The sequence below is a fragment of the Pinus tabuliformis genome, chromosome 5_2 (assembly GCF_031772625.1).
Source record: "Pinus tabuliformis cultivar Carrire ecotype Pingquan chromosome 5_2, CPIR1, whole genome shotgun sequence".
Taxonomy (NCBI): Eukaryota; Viridiplantae; Streptophyta; class Pinopsida; order Pinales; family Pinaceae; genus Pinus; species Pinus tabuliformis.
In genome coordinates, this window is record NC_142306.1 from 349,030,747 (window position 1) to 349,049,439 (window position 18,693).

At 36.3% G+C, this 18,693-nt stretch overlaps 1 protein-coding gene across 1 annotated transcript; it reads left to right on the top strand.

The window, feature by feature from the left end:
* The first annotated feature begins 346 nt into the window (after window positions 1-346).
* LOC149158917 (uncharacterized) lies at window positions 347-2,404 on the top strand. The gene is made up of 5 exons (XM_089436360.1): window positions 347-529; window positions 780-1,064; window positions 1,154-1,310; window positions 1,429-1,507; window positions 1,619-2,404. The coding sequence occupies exons 1-5, from the start codon at window positions 362-364 to the stop codon at window positions 1,845-1,847; spliced, it is 918 nt and encodes a 305-aa protein (XP_089292486.1). The 5' UTR covers window positions 347-361; the 3' UTR covers window positions 1,848-2,404.
* The last annotated feature ends 16,289 nt before the right edge of the window (window positions 2,405-18,693 follow it).

Here is an 18,693-nt window from a genome sequence, read left to right on the forward strand (position 1 = left end):
CTAAGTTAGCAAATGCAGGTACAAGATTTTAACAGTAGTGGGCTTGGTTTCAACTACCACCCTCAATAATCAGAGTGATCAACAACTTCCAGTTTACGAAGGTTGAACTTGAGACATGCATCTGGCACTTTGAATAACTTTGCCATCAAACCGCATCCTAGAGTCCAGCTCAAGCTGTGTCTTGGTTTACACGTAAACCTATGAGGTTGGGGCAATGTTTGTGCAAATGAAAAGTTGCTACTGTTCCTCAACATCGCTAACTGCTAAATGAAATTTATCTTCTCTTGAATGTATTATTGAAGCTCTTATTGGTCGGTTTGAAATTTGAGTTGATTTTAGAGTTTTCTAGCTTAACAGTTTGATGCTTAGATCTTACAGGAAAGGTAAAGTACATGCCTATGCAGCCAATGGAAGACGGCTGGTTGGGGGTACATTTTATCTTGATTATCCAAGTGTTGGGGCAACAGAAACTCTAATGATGGCTGCTTCACTGGCAGATGGAAAGACAATACTTTCAAATGTAGCTCAGGTCAGTGAGGTTAAATTTTTGGTTGTGGTTACATTGTATATACGAGAGAGTTTTTTTATGGTACACATTACTGAAGTATATTTGTTAAAAATAATGTATGAATCTATGATTAAAAGGAATTTCCAGTAGCTGTATGAATTTTTATCCAGCAAATCATCTCTTTCGAATGCAAGTTCATAGAGGAAGTTTGTATTGAATCAAGATGAGAGAAAGTGGTTTCCCTTTTTATCTGGTTCTTATTTTCACGCAGGAGCCAGAAGTGGTTGATCTAGCAGAGTACCTAATTGCATGTGGGGCTTGCATTGATGGAGCAGGAACAAGCACTCTAGTTATTAAGGGCATGAAAAAGCTTCATGGTGCCAGTTTCACTATTATACCTGATCGCATAGAAGCTGGTACATTTTTTATTGCTGCTGCTATGACTCGCTCATCAATTTCAATGTCCCCTGTTGTCCCAAAGCATTTAACATCACTGATAAGCAAGCTCGAATACATCGGATGCAGAATCCAACTCAGAGGGCCTGATGGCTTACGGGTGGGCATATTTTAGATAGCTTTGTGATTAACTATGTTTAGCAAGATTGGTTCCTCGTAAACACTAAAAGGTATTTATTTTTTTCTCAGATTTTTCCATCTGAGTTCCTGAGAGGCGTGGATATGACAACACTTCCATACCCTGGGTTTCCTACTGATTTGCAGCCTCAGTTGATGACATTATTGACTACGTGCAATGGTCAAAGTGTTGTCGAAGAAACAGTTTTTGAAGGGCGGATGAGACATGGTTCGTGATTGACTGCTCCTGAGAGGGTTTTCTTTTGAATAAAATCAGGAAATGTCAGCTATCAGCTTTTTCTTATTGGTTTTTATGATAATGCTAATTTCTTGGGTTCTTAATGTAGTTGAAGAACTGCAGAAGCTTGGAGCTAAAATAAGGGTCAGCAAAAATATTGCGATTGTGAGTGGAAAAGATCAAGGGAGGTAAGTTCATTCTGTTTCTTCTTCTTTTTAGCTGTTTTAATACAATACCTCACATATGCTTCATCTCTAATCTGCCTCTTTATAAGATAATCATCACTCTGGTTGCTGCAGTTCATTATATGGTGTTCCAGTAGAAGCTACTGATCTTAGAGCTGGTGCGGCACTGATTTTGGCTGGCATGGCTGCTGATGGCACTACACAGATTGATGGAGCAAATCATATTGATAGAGGCTATGAAAATATTGATGTCAAGCTTTGCTCTCTTGGAGCTAAGATTGAGAGGCGGCCTTGCTTACCTTCTGATCTGACACTTCTCAGATTTGAGCTTGGTCTTTTATGATTTTTGGTGTACTTTTCCTAGATAAAAGGGAACTACATTCCCAAGTCAGGCTTCGTGAGATTTACTCCACTTTCTTAAGTTTACAGGTCAAGTGGAGCTTGCTTGTAACTGTGGATTGAAAGAATAAGCTAAAGCATGAAAGGATCCAAAGGCTGCTGCGTTGTTCCTTTAAACCGCCATTCTGGATTCTTCATTTAGTATTTACATTGCATTTTTCTTTAGTGATTGGAGCCCTTGCGATGTATGAAGGGCACATTCTTTCCATTTCAAACATATTGGAGTTCCAAAAGTGAGCTCAGGTCCGTGATTTTGGTTTTCCAAGGACTTGCTGTTCTGAGGCATTTCGTTCTTTCTTTCAGTGTTGTGAGAGCTCTATTCTTTTCTGAACATAATTTCTTTGGGATATTATGACTTGAAAAGTGATCTTCTTTGACAATTGAGAGGTGTTGGATATATAAAAGCCCCATCACGGATATTGATCTTAACTTATGTGAAAGTTTCTTTACGGAGAAAAATAATCAGGCAACAAATTGAGACTTTTCTATTATCTTCATTAACAGCTTTGTTCAAGAGAAATTAAGTTGTTAAGATGTTATTTACGGCTGTTCTATCTGTCAAAGATTATCTAGGTTTGCTCTTATATCCTGTCTAAAGCTTCAGTTCCCAGTGATATATTCAAATGAACACTGGAGAGAAATCTATAATGCTTAGGGTATATTCAATAACGTCGGGTTCTGTGGGAAATTCAGTGAGGCAGTCATGCTGAGCAATAACAGCAAGGCCTCAGCAGCCAACTGAATGCTTTGGGTGAGATCACCATTTGTTAACATGGGAATTTTGAATTTTGCTTCTCAGTATGATGCTATTTATTATCTCTGTATTCTTTTCTTGAAGACCGGTGTCTAGTAGCAGTAAGTAAATCTAAATCTAGTCTCTAGTAGCAGTAAGCAGTTCTCTTTTGGTCCGAGGGCTTATAATTTCAGTTTTAATGCAAAGAACTTGCTTTGGAAATATAACGTCGGGAGTTAGAGAGGGTTCATCGTTACTCCGTTGGTCTAATATATTCTCATCATGATCATGTTCTCAGGAAGCTACTTCATTTATTCAGGGACGATCAACATGGTAGCTGAATTATGACCGTAAGTTATAAATGCCAGATATTGTGAATCAAGGATGATCATGTTCTCAGAAAGCTACTTCATGTATTCAGGGACCATCAACATGGTAGCTGAATTATGACCGTAAGTTATAAATGCCAGATATTGTGAATAAAGGTGGTTTGGAACATTGCTAGGGAGCAGCTAGGTGCTTCAAAATTTAGCCTCTATAAGTTGGTACGGTTGTATAACTAATATGGTAAAAGAAAGTAAAAGCATAAGTTAGCTTTATAATTGAATTTAGGCTTCCGTAACCTATAATTGAATTTAGATTCCATATTATGAAAAGCTGTAAAAATCATATTATCAGAGTTTTGTTGATGCTTTTTCATTGGAACTACTCAGTGTGGTTTATCGTCAGGATAAGATAAAAAAATCAGATTTTGGCATCAAGTTAAATAGAAAAAGATCAATTTTTTTAATAGTTAGATTTGACTAAATAAATATTATTTATTAATAAATAATATCTTAATATAAAAAAATAATTGTTGAAATGACCGTAAGTTATAAATGCCAGATATTGTGAATAAAGATTTGGAACATTGCTAGGGAGCAGCTAGGTGCTTCAAAATTTAGCCTCTATAAGTTGATACGGTTGTATAACTAATATGGTAAAAGAAAGTAAAAGCGTAAGTTAGCTTTATAATTGAATTTAGGCTTCCGTAACCTATAATTGAATTTAGGTTCCATATTATGAAAAGCTGTAAAAATCATATTATCAGAGTTTTGTTGATGCTTTTCATTCAACTACGTGAGTTAGCTTTATAATTGAATTTAGGCTTCCGTAACTTATAATTGAATTTAGGTTCCATATTATGAAAAGCTGTAAAAATCATATTATCAGAGTTTTGTTGATGCTTTTGGTTCGAACTACTTCGTGTGGTTTATCATCAGGATAAGATAAAAAATCAGATTTTGGCATCAAGTTAAATAGAAGAAGATCAATTTTTTTAATAGTTAGATTTGACTAAATAAATATTATTTATTAATGAATAATATTTTAATATAAAAAAATAATTGTTAGAATATAGTTGTTAATATTGAATTATGGAAAATAATTAATCATTTTTTAATGAAATGAATAGTTAAGTTCAAACTTAAACAATAAAACAATTAATAAAAATAAAAATAAAACTTAAAACTTAATAAAAATAACAAATGGTGAAATTTAAATAAAAATAAAAATATTTGAGTAAAACCTAAATAATCAAAACAATTAATTTTAAAAACTTAAATAAAATAATGACAAATAATAATAATAATAATAAAATAAAATTTAAAAATGAATAATAATAAAAAATAATAAATGACTTATATTTGGGCCAAATCTAAATAATCAAAACAATTAATTCTAAAAACTTAAAAATAAATAAAAATAATAAATGGTTAAACTAAAAAAAATTGAATAAAAATAAATAAATTAATTAATTAAATAATAAAAAAATAAAGTAATTACTCGTTTATTAGAGTCAAGATAAAAAATACAAATAAATGGTAAAAATTAAGAAAGTAGGAAAAAATAAAAATAAATAAATAAATAAATAAAAACTTAAGAGGAAATGACAGAGATCCAACAACTGTTAATTTTCTAGCCATCGTCTCTATTCAGATTGCTTAGTTTCATTTCAATCTCTATAGACTCTTTAAACTTACGGTGATGGAAATGATTTAGCCTAGCAATAACTTGAGCGTTCATAAGAACCCCAAGTGCAATGAGAGTGAGCTCCCTGTCAGCAATAACTTCTCCAATAGATAGAAGGTCATTCTTGATTTGTGTGATCTTCATGAAGTAGGATTGGATAGACTCCCCTTTATCCATCTTGATGTCCTTCAACTTGTTTTTGAGAAAGAGGATTTGATTTGCATTGTTCACTTTGAACATCCCAACCAACTTATAGAAGTTTCCAAATCAAAATATAAGCAACCAAATGCTTTTGAATAGAGTCAACCAAAATTTTCTTTGCTTCGACCTCACCTTCTCTATACTTCGTTTTAGCAGCAATTGGTGCATTTGAAAGAGGTTCCACCACTTTTCCCTTGCACATATTCCAAAACTTCATGCTCCTCCAAAGTCAGGGCCAAATTCATTTTCCATGCATGATAGTCAGATTTTTCATTGAGCTTATCTTCAGTCTTGAAGTAAGATGAAGAAGCCATTGAAACTTGTCCAATAAATCTTTCTTGGTGATTGCTTTTCTCTCTCTTGCTTGGGTTTTGTCTTCACCTGGGCTCTAAAACCATGTTAAATTTAGTGAACAATGATTTGTTCTATAATTAACACAATTACTTCAATGTTCCTTTAGCAGTCTAATGGCAATTTCCAATAACAATCACATTAACCATAAATCACATTGACAATAACTATAGATATAACATAAAATAAAACGCAAAAGACAAGAGGACACCATGTTTGGCGGATGTTGGGGAAAACTCCCAATGTGGGGAAAACCCTTTGATCAATTCTTGTTATTATTATATCAAATGTTCAGTAGAGAGAGTACAAAAAGTCAAAGTTGACTTTCCAAATCAAAGTCAAAACAACTCTGCGAAATCTGCAGTCAACTACAGTAAAACTTAACTCTAACCAAAAAGTAAAAAATGGTCAACACAACAGTCAAACTTTTCCTTTGAAGCTTGGTCAAAGGCAGTCAAACTCAACCTCCAACAACGGTCAAAGTCAGCCAAAAACAATTATAAAATCTGTGGTCAAACTTGGTCAACTTGAAGTCAACCCTATGGTCAAACATGCTTGCGGCCAATGCACGGAAAAAGACCTTTTTCCTCTGTATTTGTGCTAAAAAAAGCGGCAAGCTGAGAGAAATTTACCCTGAAAATCAAAGTCAATAGATGCCTAGAAAGTCAAAGTCGATGCTGGTCAAATTGTAGAAAACTCTGAAATTTTCGGCCTTGTAATTATGTCCAGAAATTTGACCTCCTTTGCCACACGTGTGAGAGAAAGAGAATGTCCAATAATTGTACAAACCAATGAGAGGAGGAGAGAGAATAATGTGTGTGATGATGATACCAAATGTGGTGAGAGTAAATACAAGTGGATGAGGGTGAAGTGACACGTCCATTGGAGTTCATGAGCCTACATGATGATGTCGCCGACCTGAACAATTTGCACGTGTGGGCATAAATTCAATAACACATTGCTGCTTATCCAAATTAGATGATCTTTATATCAATTTTGGTCCTTCGAAAAGAGGAATTTAATGCAATCATTTCCAAATAAGTTGTCTCAAGGTGGAATTTGGCATTGGTTGCCAATTTTAACACCACCTAGGCCGCAGATAAGTGAGAGAAAATGGCGAAAATCACTCTTATTTCTTCCATTCGTCCCTGAGAAGAGAGGAGGTGTTTGCCATTGCCCAAGAAGAGGGGGGATTTTACTAGTTTTGTGGCGTGGATTTGGAAATTTGTCCACTGCTCAACATGAGAGACTCAAGGTGCCAATTTGTTGCTGCCAGGTATGTATTTTAATTTCTCTCTTAGTCTTTGTTACACAAATGGCTTCTTAAATCTTTCTATCAGTTCGCTTTTAGCTTATTTTTGCTTAGAAATTTGAATCAAAACATTGTTTAGAATCTAGATTGAATCAAAACTTCAAAATGTTTAGATTGTTTACATGTTTCAACTTTCAAGAATAAAAATTCAAACCCTTGTTTAGTGAATCTGAGAGTGTTCAAGTGATTGAGAAAAGACATTTAAAATTTAAAATCAATAATTACATTTATGTTTGCTTCTTATGTGATGGGCGATTTTTTTTTTTTTTTTGTGCCCTAGGTTCAAATTCAAGTTCAAAGTTTCAAACAAAATGTCGAAGAATTTGGATCCTATGTGGGAATATGGTGAACCTGGTCCCATACCCGATGGTGGGAGGGTCAATAGACAATATTTGTCTTGAAAGTTGTGTGACAAGCATATGTTAGGTGGTGTCAACAGATTAAAATTCTATCTAGGGCAAATTCTAGAGCAAAATATAGAACTTTGCCAAAAAGTAACTCCAGAATCACCTGAAGGGCCATTAAATCACTGCATGATAAAGAGGATGCCAAAGACAACAAGGCATAGGAAAAGACAAAGCCATTCCCTATTTTTGTAAAAGGGGTAGAGGATCTCAATCATTGATTACTTTATGACATGGAGATGACTCATGATATACATTTATTATATTTTTTGTTGATATTTTGACTCTTGAGAGTTGACACTGAGTTAGGACTCAAGATTCAGGACTTGATTCACTATTTTGATATATGATGTAGCACTGGATTTCATATACATATTATATATTAGTTTTATTTTCATGTTTATGTGGAAATATATTTATTTGATGTTCTGGATACTTTAGATGCTAATTAAAAAAAAAAAAGTTTGTTTTGTTTTGTTTTGTTTTTTTGTTTTTGTTTTTGTTTTTGTTTTGTTTTGTTTTGTTTTGTTGTTTTGTTTTGTTTGTTTGTTTTGTTTGTTTTGTTTTGTTTTTTGTTTTTTGTTATTGTTTTTTTGTTTTTGTTTTTGTTTTTGTTGTTTTGTTTTGTTTTATTTTGTTTTGTTTTGTTTTGTTTTTTGTTTTGTTTTGTTTTGTTTTGTTTTTTTTTGCTGGTTGAGTTTTTGCCGATTTTTTCAAAAACCTTTTGACTTTAACGACCTTTTTCAATTTATGGATCCTTGCAGATTTAATCCCGAGGTCAAAATTTTCCAAATTGATATGGACAATGCTTATTGAAAGTAAATACCTAAGGAACAAGAGTCCATAGGATTGGATCAGGTTGGGTGCCTCTAATGCTCGGTTCAGAGCTTACATCTGGAAAAGTATTATGCTGACTAGGAGATGGACCATTAATAATATTAGATGGCACATCGGTTCGATAGCTAATGCTATGATTGGAATAGACTCTATATATGGGTTGGAGGATGCAGACAAGTTTCTGGAATTGGTCATTAATATTTTTCATGAACAAGGGATATATTAATATTTTTCATGAACAAGGGATATATTAATATTGCACAATTACAGAAAGGGAGTGATCCATTACAGTTATATCCAATATAGAAGGACGCGACAAATCTAGGCATTGACAATGCCTCCTTCAACTATTGGAATAAGTACATTCAACAATTATCTTGGGCTGACATTTCTTTAAATCATGACAGGGACAAAATATTTTGGCAGGTCGATAAGTTGTCAGGGAATGTTTAAGTCAAAGGTATATGCTCATACATCTCTTCAACTCTAGGTGTGTCATAAGAAAAGTGTTGGTTCCACAAAGCATAGAAGTGGCATATGCCCAGGAAGATATTGCTATTTGGATGGTTGGTGTGCAGGGACAAAATTCTCACCTAGGATAACTTATGCAAGGGGGGATTTCAGGGACCTGGAAGATGCAGTGTATGCCACAACAACTCTGAAAATGCTTTACATTTATTTATCAAGTGTATATTTGTGATGGGTACATGGATTTGTGTCTTGCCGGAGCTGAGGATCAACACGAGTTGGAGTTTTACATCTCTTGAAGAATGTTTCAAACACTGGTTTGAATTGGATATGGAAGTTGGTAATTTTTTTTTGGGATATGGAAGGGGCGAAACGCTTCAATATTTGATGGACGTATATACAATATTGGACGTACCAAAACAAGTATTTGTGCACTCTATTTGGAATATCAGAGGGATGCTGCACACAAGGCACAAAAAGTTTTGAGGAACAAAAACATTTCGACAACATTCCTTATTAGGCATTTTGATGGTGCGAACCCGAATAACAATTGTGGTTATGGTGTAAGTATTTACATAAATGAAGTAGGTTGTTTTTTCGAAGCTCCAACTGAAACTGACTAAGAATGTTTACTGCAAAACATATATCTGGCCTAGCAAAACATATATCTGGCCTAGTATTTACTAGATACATTAGGGAACCCACCAACTGTCGATAGGAGGTAGGATCAACATTGTTCTTCTTGAAACCAAGACTCGGCAAATAGCCATCGATACGAGAGTACCATGTACGAGGAGCCTACTTCAGCCCATACAGGGCTTTCTTCAATTTGCAAACATGTGTTTCTATATCATGAACCTCAAATCCTTGAGGTTGCTCGATATAGACTTCCTCTTCAATGACTCCATTCAGAAAAACAACCTGGACATCCATTTGATGCAATTTCCAACCTATAATGATCTATTCAGTTGGAATTGGGTGTTGGGAATCACAATTGTTGTTAGACCAAAACCCGCAGGTGTTACTCAACGATCACATTGCCAGGAGGCGGTTAGTCCATGTCATGACACACACCGGGAGTGTTGGTTTATCCAATGTCCAACAATATCCCCAAAAATGTGAGCTGGGTGTGTATCGAACTCTTGACCTACACTATGATACCATTTGTTGGGATTCACGATTGTCGTTAGACCAAAACCCGTAGGTGTTAGTTAACGATCACATCACTAGAGATAAGGATCCATGATAAGCGGTTAGTCCATGTCATGAAACACACGGGGAGCATTGGTTTATCTAATGTCCAACATGGGGGACATGGAACTAACTGTTGAGAAATCAATGCAAGTAGATTAGGGTTTGATTCCTCTTTCCTGATAATTACTTGTGAGTTATGTTGGCTTATTTTACTTTTTTATTATCTTATCTTTCACCAAGCAATTACCATATTACGTGTCTATGAAGATCACAAAACAAGAGACACAAGATGTAGGCACTATGTTAGGGAAAAACCCCACTCGAGGGGAAACCTAGTCAACAAATTCTCTTCCTTCAATAGTATTCTTTCAAACTCTTCTACCTAGACAAAGACTAAACCTTCTCTCCACACCAAGTCAGCCTTCCAGATCTTCGGCCCTTATGCAACAACACTTCCACCCCAGCAACTTTGACTATGTAGCAACTTACGACATCAGGCAGCAACTGACAACATCAATACTTGGAAGACTTTGATCTCCCAAACTAGGGAAGGAAACAAAGAGAGAGTAGCTTCAAAATTTTGATTTTCTTCTTCTCCTTAGACTTCACCCAACTCGCACTTCCTTTAGCTTCCTTTTATCCACTTCACACTTCTCCAGCTTCCTTAGTGATATCAAACTAGCTTGAGATGAGATGCTCCAAATGAATTCAAGTTCCTTCTATTTATAGGCTCCAAGTGAGGTAGAATTGGTGTCCTTAGGCCGACTTGATCTCTTCTAGGCCAAATTGGTGTGGAGGTTACATAAATTATATTTGACTCAATAGTAAACCTTTTTACATGATTCAAAAACCCAAGAAGGGCCTCTTTAAATGTACAATGACTCTATAGACTCAATATTAATCCTAGGAGTCCACAATGGGGACTTTGACTAATATAATGATGACCCAAGCATGAAACCCATACTTTAATAAGTCATGATACAATAATAAAAATTATTTTATTTATTCCTTTGGCAAGTACATTTCATGATGACTCAAATACATTAATGAAGACCGAACCTAGTTACATTTTCCAACATTCCCTCTTAATTAGGGAGGTATTCATAATATACAAATACAATGGAAAATCTCAAACTATATGAACAATGAAGAGTTTAGGCACCACAATGCCATGGATTAGATTCTTGACTAGGGAAATCTATCCATTGGTCTCTTATCAAATTAGGCACCACAATGCCATGGACTAGATTCCTGACTAGGGAAATCTATCCAAGTGGGAATAAGTTGGACTCAAACTTTCAGCCTCTTTAGGTACTATCAGGCTTACTTGCTAACCACCAACCCACAAACATAGGTGTGTATCCATGGTCAGAGCTCTACGACCCATGCCACCCTCCCTCCTTTGGGACCTAGACATCAACACAAAGCGCAGGCCAGATGTCCTCCCAGAAAATGCTTCACTCAAAAAGCCTCAACAAATCTCTTCCAATCTCTTATCATCAATACAGTCAACAATATCTACTAAACCAAACATGTTTATTAGATATTCAAACTTCTTATTAGGAAGATCCTTTGTTAGTATGTTTGCTACCCGTTCATCTGTCAAGACATACTCTAACTTCATGATTCCATCCTGCCCCAAGTTCCTGATAAAGTGGAACTTATTATTGATATGCTTCGTTCTAGCATGAAACAGGGGATCTACAGACATCTTGATACAACTTCGATTGTCACAATTAATAAAAGTAGGACCTAGAGACTTCTCTAACAAATCTATCAGAAACTTCAAGCAAATTCCTTTCCTACTTCACATGCAGTCACATATTCTGCCTTAGCACTACTTAAAGCAACGAGATCTTGCTTCCTACTCATCCATGATATCATAGTAGCTCCCAGACTAAAACATACTCTGATAGTGCTCCTTCCATTGGTCTCACTGCCACCCCAATTAGAGTCTGTGAAGCCAATTAGCTTGACTTCCATACTATCATACTTTAGGCAGTGATGGATGGTTCCACGAAGATACCTCAATATGTGTTTGGCAGCTATCCAGTGTTCATGACAAGGCTCCAACTGACACTGACTAAGAATGTTTACCGCAAAACATATATATGGCCTAATATTTACCAGATACATTAAGGAACACATAAACTATCGATAGGAGGTAGGATCCATGTGACTAGAGTCAGAGCCCCTCAACTTCTTGAGATTGGTGATCAAATGAGTAGTCACCAACTTGGAATCCATCATTCCAAATTTCCGAAACAACTTGATGATGCACTTTCCTTGCCCCAAATATATCTCCCCAGATCTCTGCCATACTTCTAGACCTAGGTAATAGTGCACCAATCATAGATTCTTAATTACAAATATTCAACGACTAACATATTCTTGCATTCTTGAATTCTTCGCTCCACCCCTGTGGTGAATAGATCATCCACATATAATAGAATAATGAAATACTCATTATTCATGACCTTTATGTAGAGATTCAGATCAACATAACTCTTTATGAACCCAATTCTAAGTAGATATGCATCCATCCTTGCATACCATGCCCTAGGTGCTTGCTTCAAACCATATAGGGCCTTCTTAAGTATGCAAACATGAGAGTCCCTGCTATTAACTTCAAATCCTTCGGGTTGTTCGATATACACTACTTCATCAATGGTCCCATTCAGAAATGCGGTCTTCATATCCATTTGATGGATATTCCAATCCATTGTAGCAGCCAATGAAACCAAAGATCTAATGGTAGTGTACCTTGCTGTGGGTGCAAAGGTTTCTTCATAATCAATGCCTTCCTTTTGAGAGAAACCCCTTGTGATAAATCTAGTTTTGCATTTGTCTATACTTCCATCAATAACATGTTTGATTTTATAGATCCATTTGGAGGTGACAACCAATTTGTCACTAGGTCTAGGAATGATTTCACAAACCCCATTCTTCATGATGGATTGATATTCTTCCTACATTGCTTTCTTCCAAATCTCTTGATGAGAAACTTCCTTGAATGTAGATGGTTCGGCTTTAATTAACTTTGTTATATATGCAACATAACTAGAATATTCTTTTGGTCTCTTACTTTCCTTGAAGGTTCCTTTAGCATCTTCATGTCCTTAAACATCTTCTAATGTAGCTTTTAACCAATTTGGCCTTTTGCTTGTGGTTGGGATGACCACCGATTAAATAGGCTCACTTGATCCTCCTTCTTCTTCTTTATTTGTAGTAGGGTTTTCATGATGATCTTCTTCTTCTTCAAATATTGGAACTTCTTCGTCATCAAAATCAATAGGAATATCCTTTGATTTCTTGTAGGCTTGATTTTCATCGAATATGACATCCCTACTTACTTTGATATGTCTTCCTTCCTTAATGTAGATTCTATATGCTTTTGAGGAGAGACTATATCCAATGAATATTCCCTTGATACTTGTAGAATCCAACTTATTTTTCTTGTCCTTTGGAACATGGATGTATGTTGGACTTCCAAAGATTCAAAGGTGATCCACACTCAAATTCTTTCCTGTGAATACTTCTTCGGGTGTTATATTATTAAGACTTCTATGAGGACTTCTATTTTGAATGTACACGATTGTCATTGTTGCTTCTCCCCATAAGAATTTTGGTAGGTCTTGATCAAGGAGCATAGTTTGAATGCCTTCTTCAATTGACCTATTCTTCCTTTCGACCACTCCATTTTGTTCGAGATAATAGGGAACAATGAGCTCCCTCTTAATTCCTGCTTCCTTACAATATGCAATCAATTCCTTAGAAGTGTATTCCCCACCATTGTCGGACCTTAGAGTTTTTATCTTTCTTTCGGTTAGGGTTTCCACTTCAGACCTAAACTCCTTGAACTTATCAAATACTTCATCTTTTTTTTTGAGAAGGTAGAGCCATGTCTTTCTAGAATGGTCATCAATGAATGTTACATAGTAGAGATGACCTCCAAGTGATTTGTCAGGCATGGGCCCACACACATTAGAATGGATGAGGTCTAATATCTCTTTAGACCTAGTTTCACTATTCTGAAATGACTTTCTTGTATGTTTTCCCAAAGAGCATCCCTTGCACACACCTTCATTATCTAACTTCATATTGGGGATGCTATGAACCACTTGACTAAGAGTAGGGATGACCTTATAATGTAGATGAACATACCTCCTATCCCATATCTCAATGGGATTGATTTCCATGTGAACAACATCTTGAGGAGGTGGTGTAATAACCCTATAAAGGCTTCCTTCATGAACTCCAATAACCCTAGCTTTATCAATGCTAGAGTCTTTTCCCCAAACCAATATTTTTCCATCAACGAAAGAAACTCTATCCCCTTTATCTTCTAAACAAGAAATAGAAATAAATTTCTTTTTCAAACCTGGAACATATAGAATGTTGTTGAGGTGTAGCTTCCATCCATTTTCCAGCTTCAACGATGTTGATCCCATGCATCTAACAACATAGCTTTTGTTTTCACCCAATTCCATTGCATGAGAAGATGGCTCCTTTGAGAATCTATGGAGTTGTTTACTTTCCCCTGTTGTGTCTTGATGCTCCAGGGAAAAACCCCGCTCGAGGGGAAAATCCAGTCAGAAAATTTTCTTCATTCAATAGTATTCTTTCAGACTCTTCTACCTAGACAAATACCAAACCTTCCCTCCACACCAAGTCAGCCTTCCAGGTCTTCAACCCGTTTGTAGCAGAATTTCCGCCCTAATAACTTACGACATCAGGTAGCAACCAGCAACACCAATACTTGGAAGACTTCGATATCCCAAACTAGGGCACGAAAGAGAGAGAGAGAGTAACTTCAAAATTTCGATTTTCTTCTTCTCCTTAGACTTGAACCAACTCACACTTCCTTTAGCTTCCTTTTACCCACTTCACACTTCTCCAGCTTCCTTAGAGATATCGAACTAGCTTGAGATGAGATGCTCCAAATGAATTTGACTTCCTTCTATTTATAGGCTCCAAGTGAGGTCGAATTGGTGTCCTTAAGTCGACTTGATCTCTTCTAGGCCGACTTGGTGTGGAGGTTACATAAATTATATTTGACTCAATACTAAACCTTTTTACATGATTCAAAAGCCCAAGAAGGGTCTCTTTAAATGTACAATGACTCTATAGACTCAATATTAATCCTAGGAGTCCACAATGTGGACTTTGAATAATATAATGATGACCCAAGCATGAAAACCATGCTTTAATAAGTCATTGATACAATAATAAAAATTATTTTCTTTATTCTTTTGACAAGTACATTTCATGATGACTCAAATACATTAATGAAGACCGAACCTAGTTATATTTTCCAACACTCCCTCTTAACTAGGGAGGTATTCATAATATACAAATACAATGGCACCGCAATGTCATGGGCTAGATTTTTGACCAGGGAAATCTATCCATTGGTCTCTCATCAATTTAGGCACTGCAATGCCATGGAATAGATTCGTGACGAGGGCAATCTATCCAAGTGGGAATACAATGGACTCAAGCTTTCAGCCTCTCTAGGTACTATCAAGATTAATTGCTAACCACCAACAACCAGGGACCTAGGTGCGTATCCATGGTCAGAGCTTTACGACCCACGCCACCCTCCCTACTTTGGGACCTAGACATCAACACAAAGCGTCAGCCAGATGTCCTCCTAGGCAATGCTTCACTCGCAAAGCCTCAAAAAATATCTTCCAATCCCTTATCATTAATACAATCAACAATATCTACTAAACCAAGCATGTTCCTTAGATATTCAAACTTCTTATTAGGAAGAGCCTTTGTTAGTATATCTGCTACTTGTTCATCTGTCGAGACATACTACAACTTCATGATCCCATCCTGCACCAGTTTCCTGATAAAGTGGAACTTATTATTGATATGCTTTGTTCTAGCATGAAACATAGGATTTCCAGACATCTTGATACAGCTTCGATTTTCACAATTAATCAAAGTAGGACCCAGAGACTTCTTGAACAAATCTGTTAGAAGCTTCAAACATCCTCCTTTCCTACTTCACATGCAACCACATATTTCGCCTCAACACTACTTAAAGCAACGGGATCTTGCTTCCTACTCATCCATGAGATCATAACATCTCCCAGACTAAAACATCCTCCGGTAGTGCTCCTTCCATCAGTCTCACTGCCACCCCAATCAGAGTCTGTGAAGCCAATTAGCTTGACTTCCTTACTATCATACTTTAGGTAGTGATGTATGGTTCCACGAAGATACCTCAATATGTGTTTGGCAGCTATCTAGTGATCATGACGAGACTCCAACTGAAACTGATTAAGAATGTTTACTGCAAAACATATATTTGGCCTAGTATTTACCAGATACATTAGGGAACCCACCAACTGTCGATATGAGGTAGGATCCACAAGACTAGAGTTAGAGCCCCTCAACTTCTTGAGATTGGTGACCATAGGAGTAGTCATCGGCTTGGAATCCATCATCCCAAATTTTTGCAACAACTTGATGATGTAATTTCCTTGCCCCAAATATATCTCCCCAGGTCTTTTCCATACTTCTAGACCTAGGTAATAGTGCATCAGTCCTAGATCCTTCATTTCAAATTCAGTTACCAACATCTTCTTGCATTCTTGAATTCTTTGTTCCACACCTGTGATGAATAGATCATCCACATATAGTAGAATAATGATGGGCTCATTATTCACGACCTTGATGTAGAGATTCATATCAACATAACTCTTTACGAACCCAATTCTAAGTAGATATGCATCCATCCTTGCATACCATGCCCTAGGTGCTTGCTTCAAACCATATAGGGCCTTCTTAAGTATGCAAACATGAGAGTCCCTGCTATTAACTTCAAAGCCTTCGGGTTGTTCGATATACACTTCCTCATCAATGGTCCCATTCAAAAATGCGGTCTTCACATCCATTTGATGGATATTCCAACCCATTGTAGCAGCCAATGAAACCAAAGATCTAATGGTAGTGTACCTTGATGTGGGTGCAAAGGTTTATTCATAATCAATGCCTTTCTTTTGAGAGAAACCCCTTGCAACAAATCTAGCTTTGTATTTGTCTATACTTCCATCAACAACATGTTTGATCTTATAGATCCATTTGGAGGTGACAATCGATTTGTCACTAGGTCTAGGAACGATTTCCCAAACCCCATTCTTCATGATGGATTGATATTCTTCCTGCATTGCTTTCTTCCAAACCTCTTCATGAGAAACTTAACCTCGAATGTAGACGATCTGGCTTCAATTAACTTTGTCATATATGCAACATAACCGGAATATATTTTCAGTCTCTTACTTTCCCTGAAGGTTTCTTTTGCAGCTTCATGTCCTTCGACATCTTCTAATGTAGCTTTTAACCAATTTGGCCTTTTCCTTGTGGTTGGGATAATCACCGATTGAATAGGCTCACTTAGTCTGTCTTCTTATTCTTGATTTGTAGTAGGGTTTTCATGATGATCTTCTTCTTCTTCAAATATTGGAACTTCTTCATCATAAGAATCAATAGGAATATCCTTTGATTTCTTGTAGGCTTGATTTTCATCGAACATGACATCCCTGCTTATTTCGATATGTCTTCCTTCCTTAATGTAGATTCTATATACTTTTGAGGAGAGACTATATCCAACAAATATTCCCTTGATAATTGTAGAATCCAACTTCTTTTGCTTGTCCTTTGGAACATGGATGTATGTTGGACTTCCAAAGATTCAGAGGTGATCCTCACTCGACTTCTTTCTTGTGAATACTTCTTCGAGTGTTATATTATTAAGAATTCTACGAGGAATTCTATTTTGAATGTACACAACTGTCGTTGCTGCTTCTCCCCATAAGAATTTTGGTAGGTCTTGATCAAGGAGCATAGTTCGAATGCCTTCTCCAATTGACCTATTCTTCTTTTTGGCCACTCCATTTTGTTCGGGATAATAAGGAACAATGAGATCCCTCTTAATTCTTGTTTTCTTACAATATGCAATCAATTCCTTAGAAGTGTATTCCACTTTCGATTAGGATTTCCACTTTGGATCTAAACTCCTTGAACTTATCAAATACTTCATCTTTTGTTTTGAGAAGATAGAGCCATGTCTTTCTAGAATGGTCATCAATGAATGTTACATAGTACAAATGACCTCCAAGTGATTTGTCAGACATGGGCCCACACACATAAGAATGGATGAGGTCTAATATCTCTTTAGATCTAGTTTCACTATTCGGAAATGGCTTTATTGTATGTTTTCCCAAAGAGTATCCCTTGCACACACCTTCATTATCTATCGTCATATTGGGGATGCCATGAACCAATTGACTAAGAGTAGGGATGACCATACCTCTTATGCCACAACTCAATGGGATTAATTTCCATGTGAACCAAAACTTGAGGAGGTGGTGTACTAACCCTATAAAGGCTTCCTTCACGAACTCCAATAACTCTAGCTTTATCAATGCTAGAGTGTCTTTTCCAAACTAATACTTTTCCATCAACAAAAACAACTCTATCCCCTTTATCTTCTAAATAAGAAATATAAAGAAAATTCTTTTTCAAACTTGAAACATATAGAATGTTGTTGAGGTGCAACTTCGATCCATTTTCCAGCTTTAACGATGTTGATCCTAGGTCTCTAACAACATAGCTTTTTTGTCACCCAATTCCATTGCATGAGAAGATGGCTCCTTTGATAGTGTATGGAGTTGTTTACTTTCTCCTGTCATGTGTCTTGATGCTCCATTATCAATGATCCACACATTTTCATCACTAAAAGAACCTGTAAGAGTAACCAAGAACCCTTGACTTTTGACCTTGTTGAATAAGTAGTGGATGCCTTTCTTGATCCAACTTCCAGCAGTGTTGATACACATTCTTCTGTATTTCATCAAAGAGGGAGAATCCATGCCAACAAAGTGATCTTCAACTTTTCTTGACCTTAACTTTAGTACCATGTTGAGAAATCAATGCAAGTAGATTACGGTTTGATTCCTCTTTCTTGATAATTACTTGTGAGTTATGTTGGTTTCTTTTACTTCTTTATTATCTTATCTTTCATTAAGCAATTACCATATTATGTGTGTACGAAGATCACAAAACAAGAGACACAAGATGTAGGCACTATGCCATGGCAAAACCCCCTCTAGGGGAAAACCCAATCAAAAAATTCTCTTCCTTCAATAGTATTCTTTGAGATTCTTCTACCTAGAAAAAGACCAAACTTCCCACCACATCAAGTCAACCTTCCAAACCTTTGACTCCTTTGCAGTAGCACTTCCACTCCAACAACTTACGTTATTAG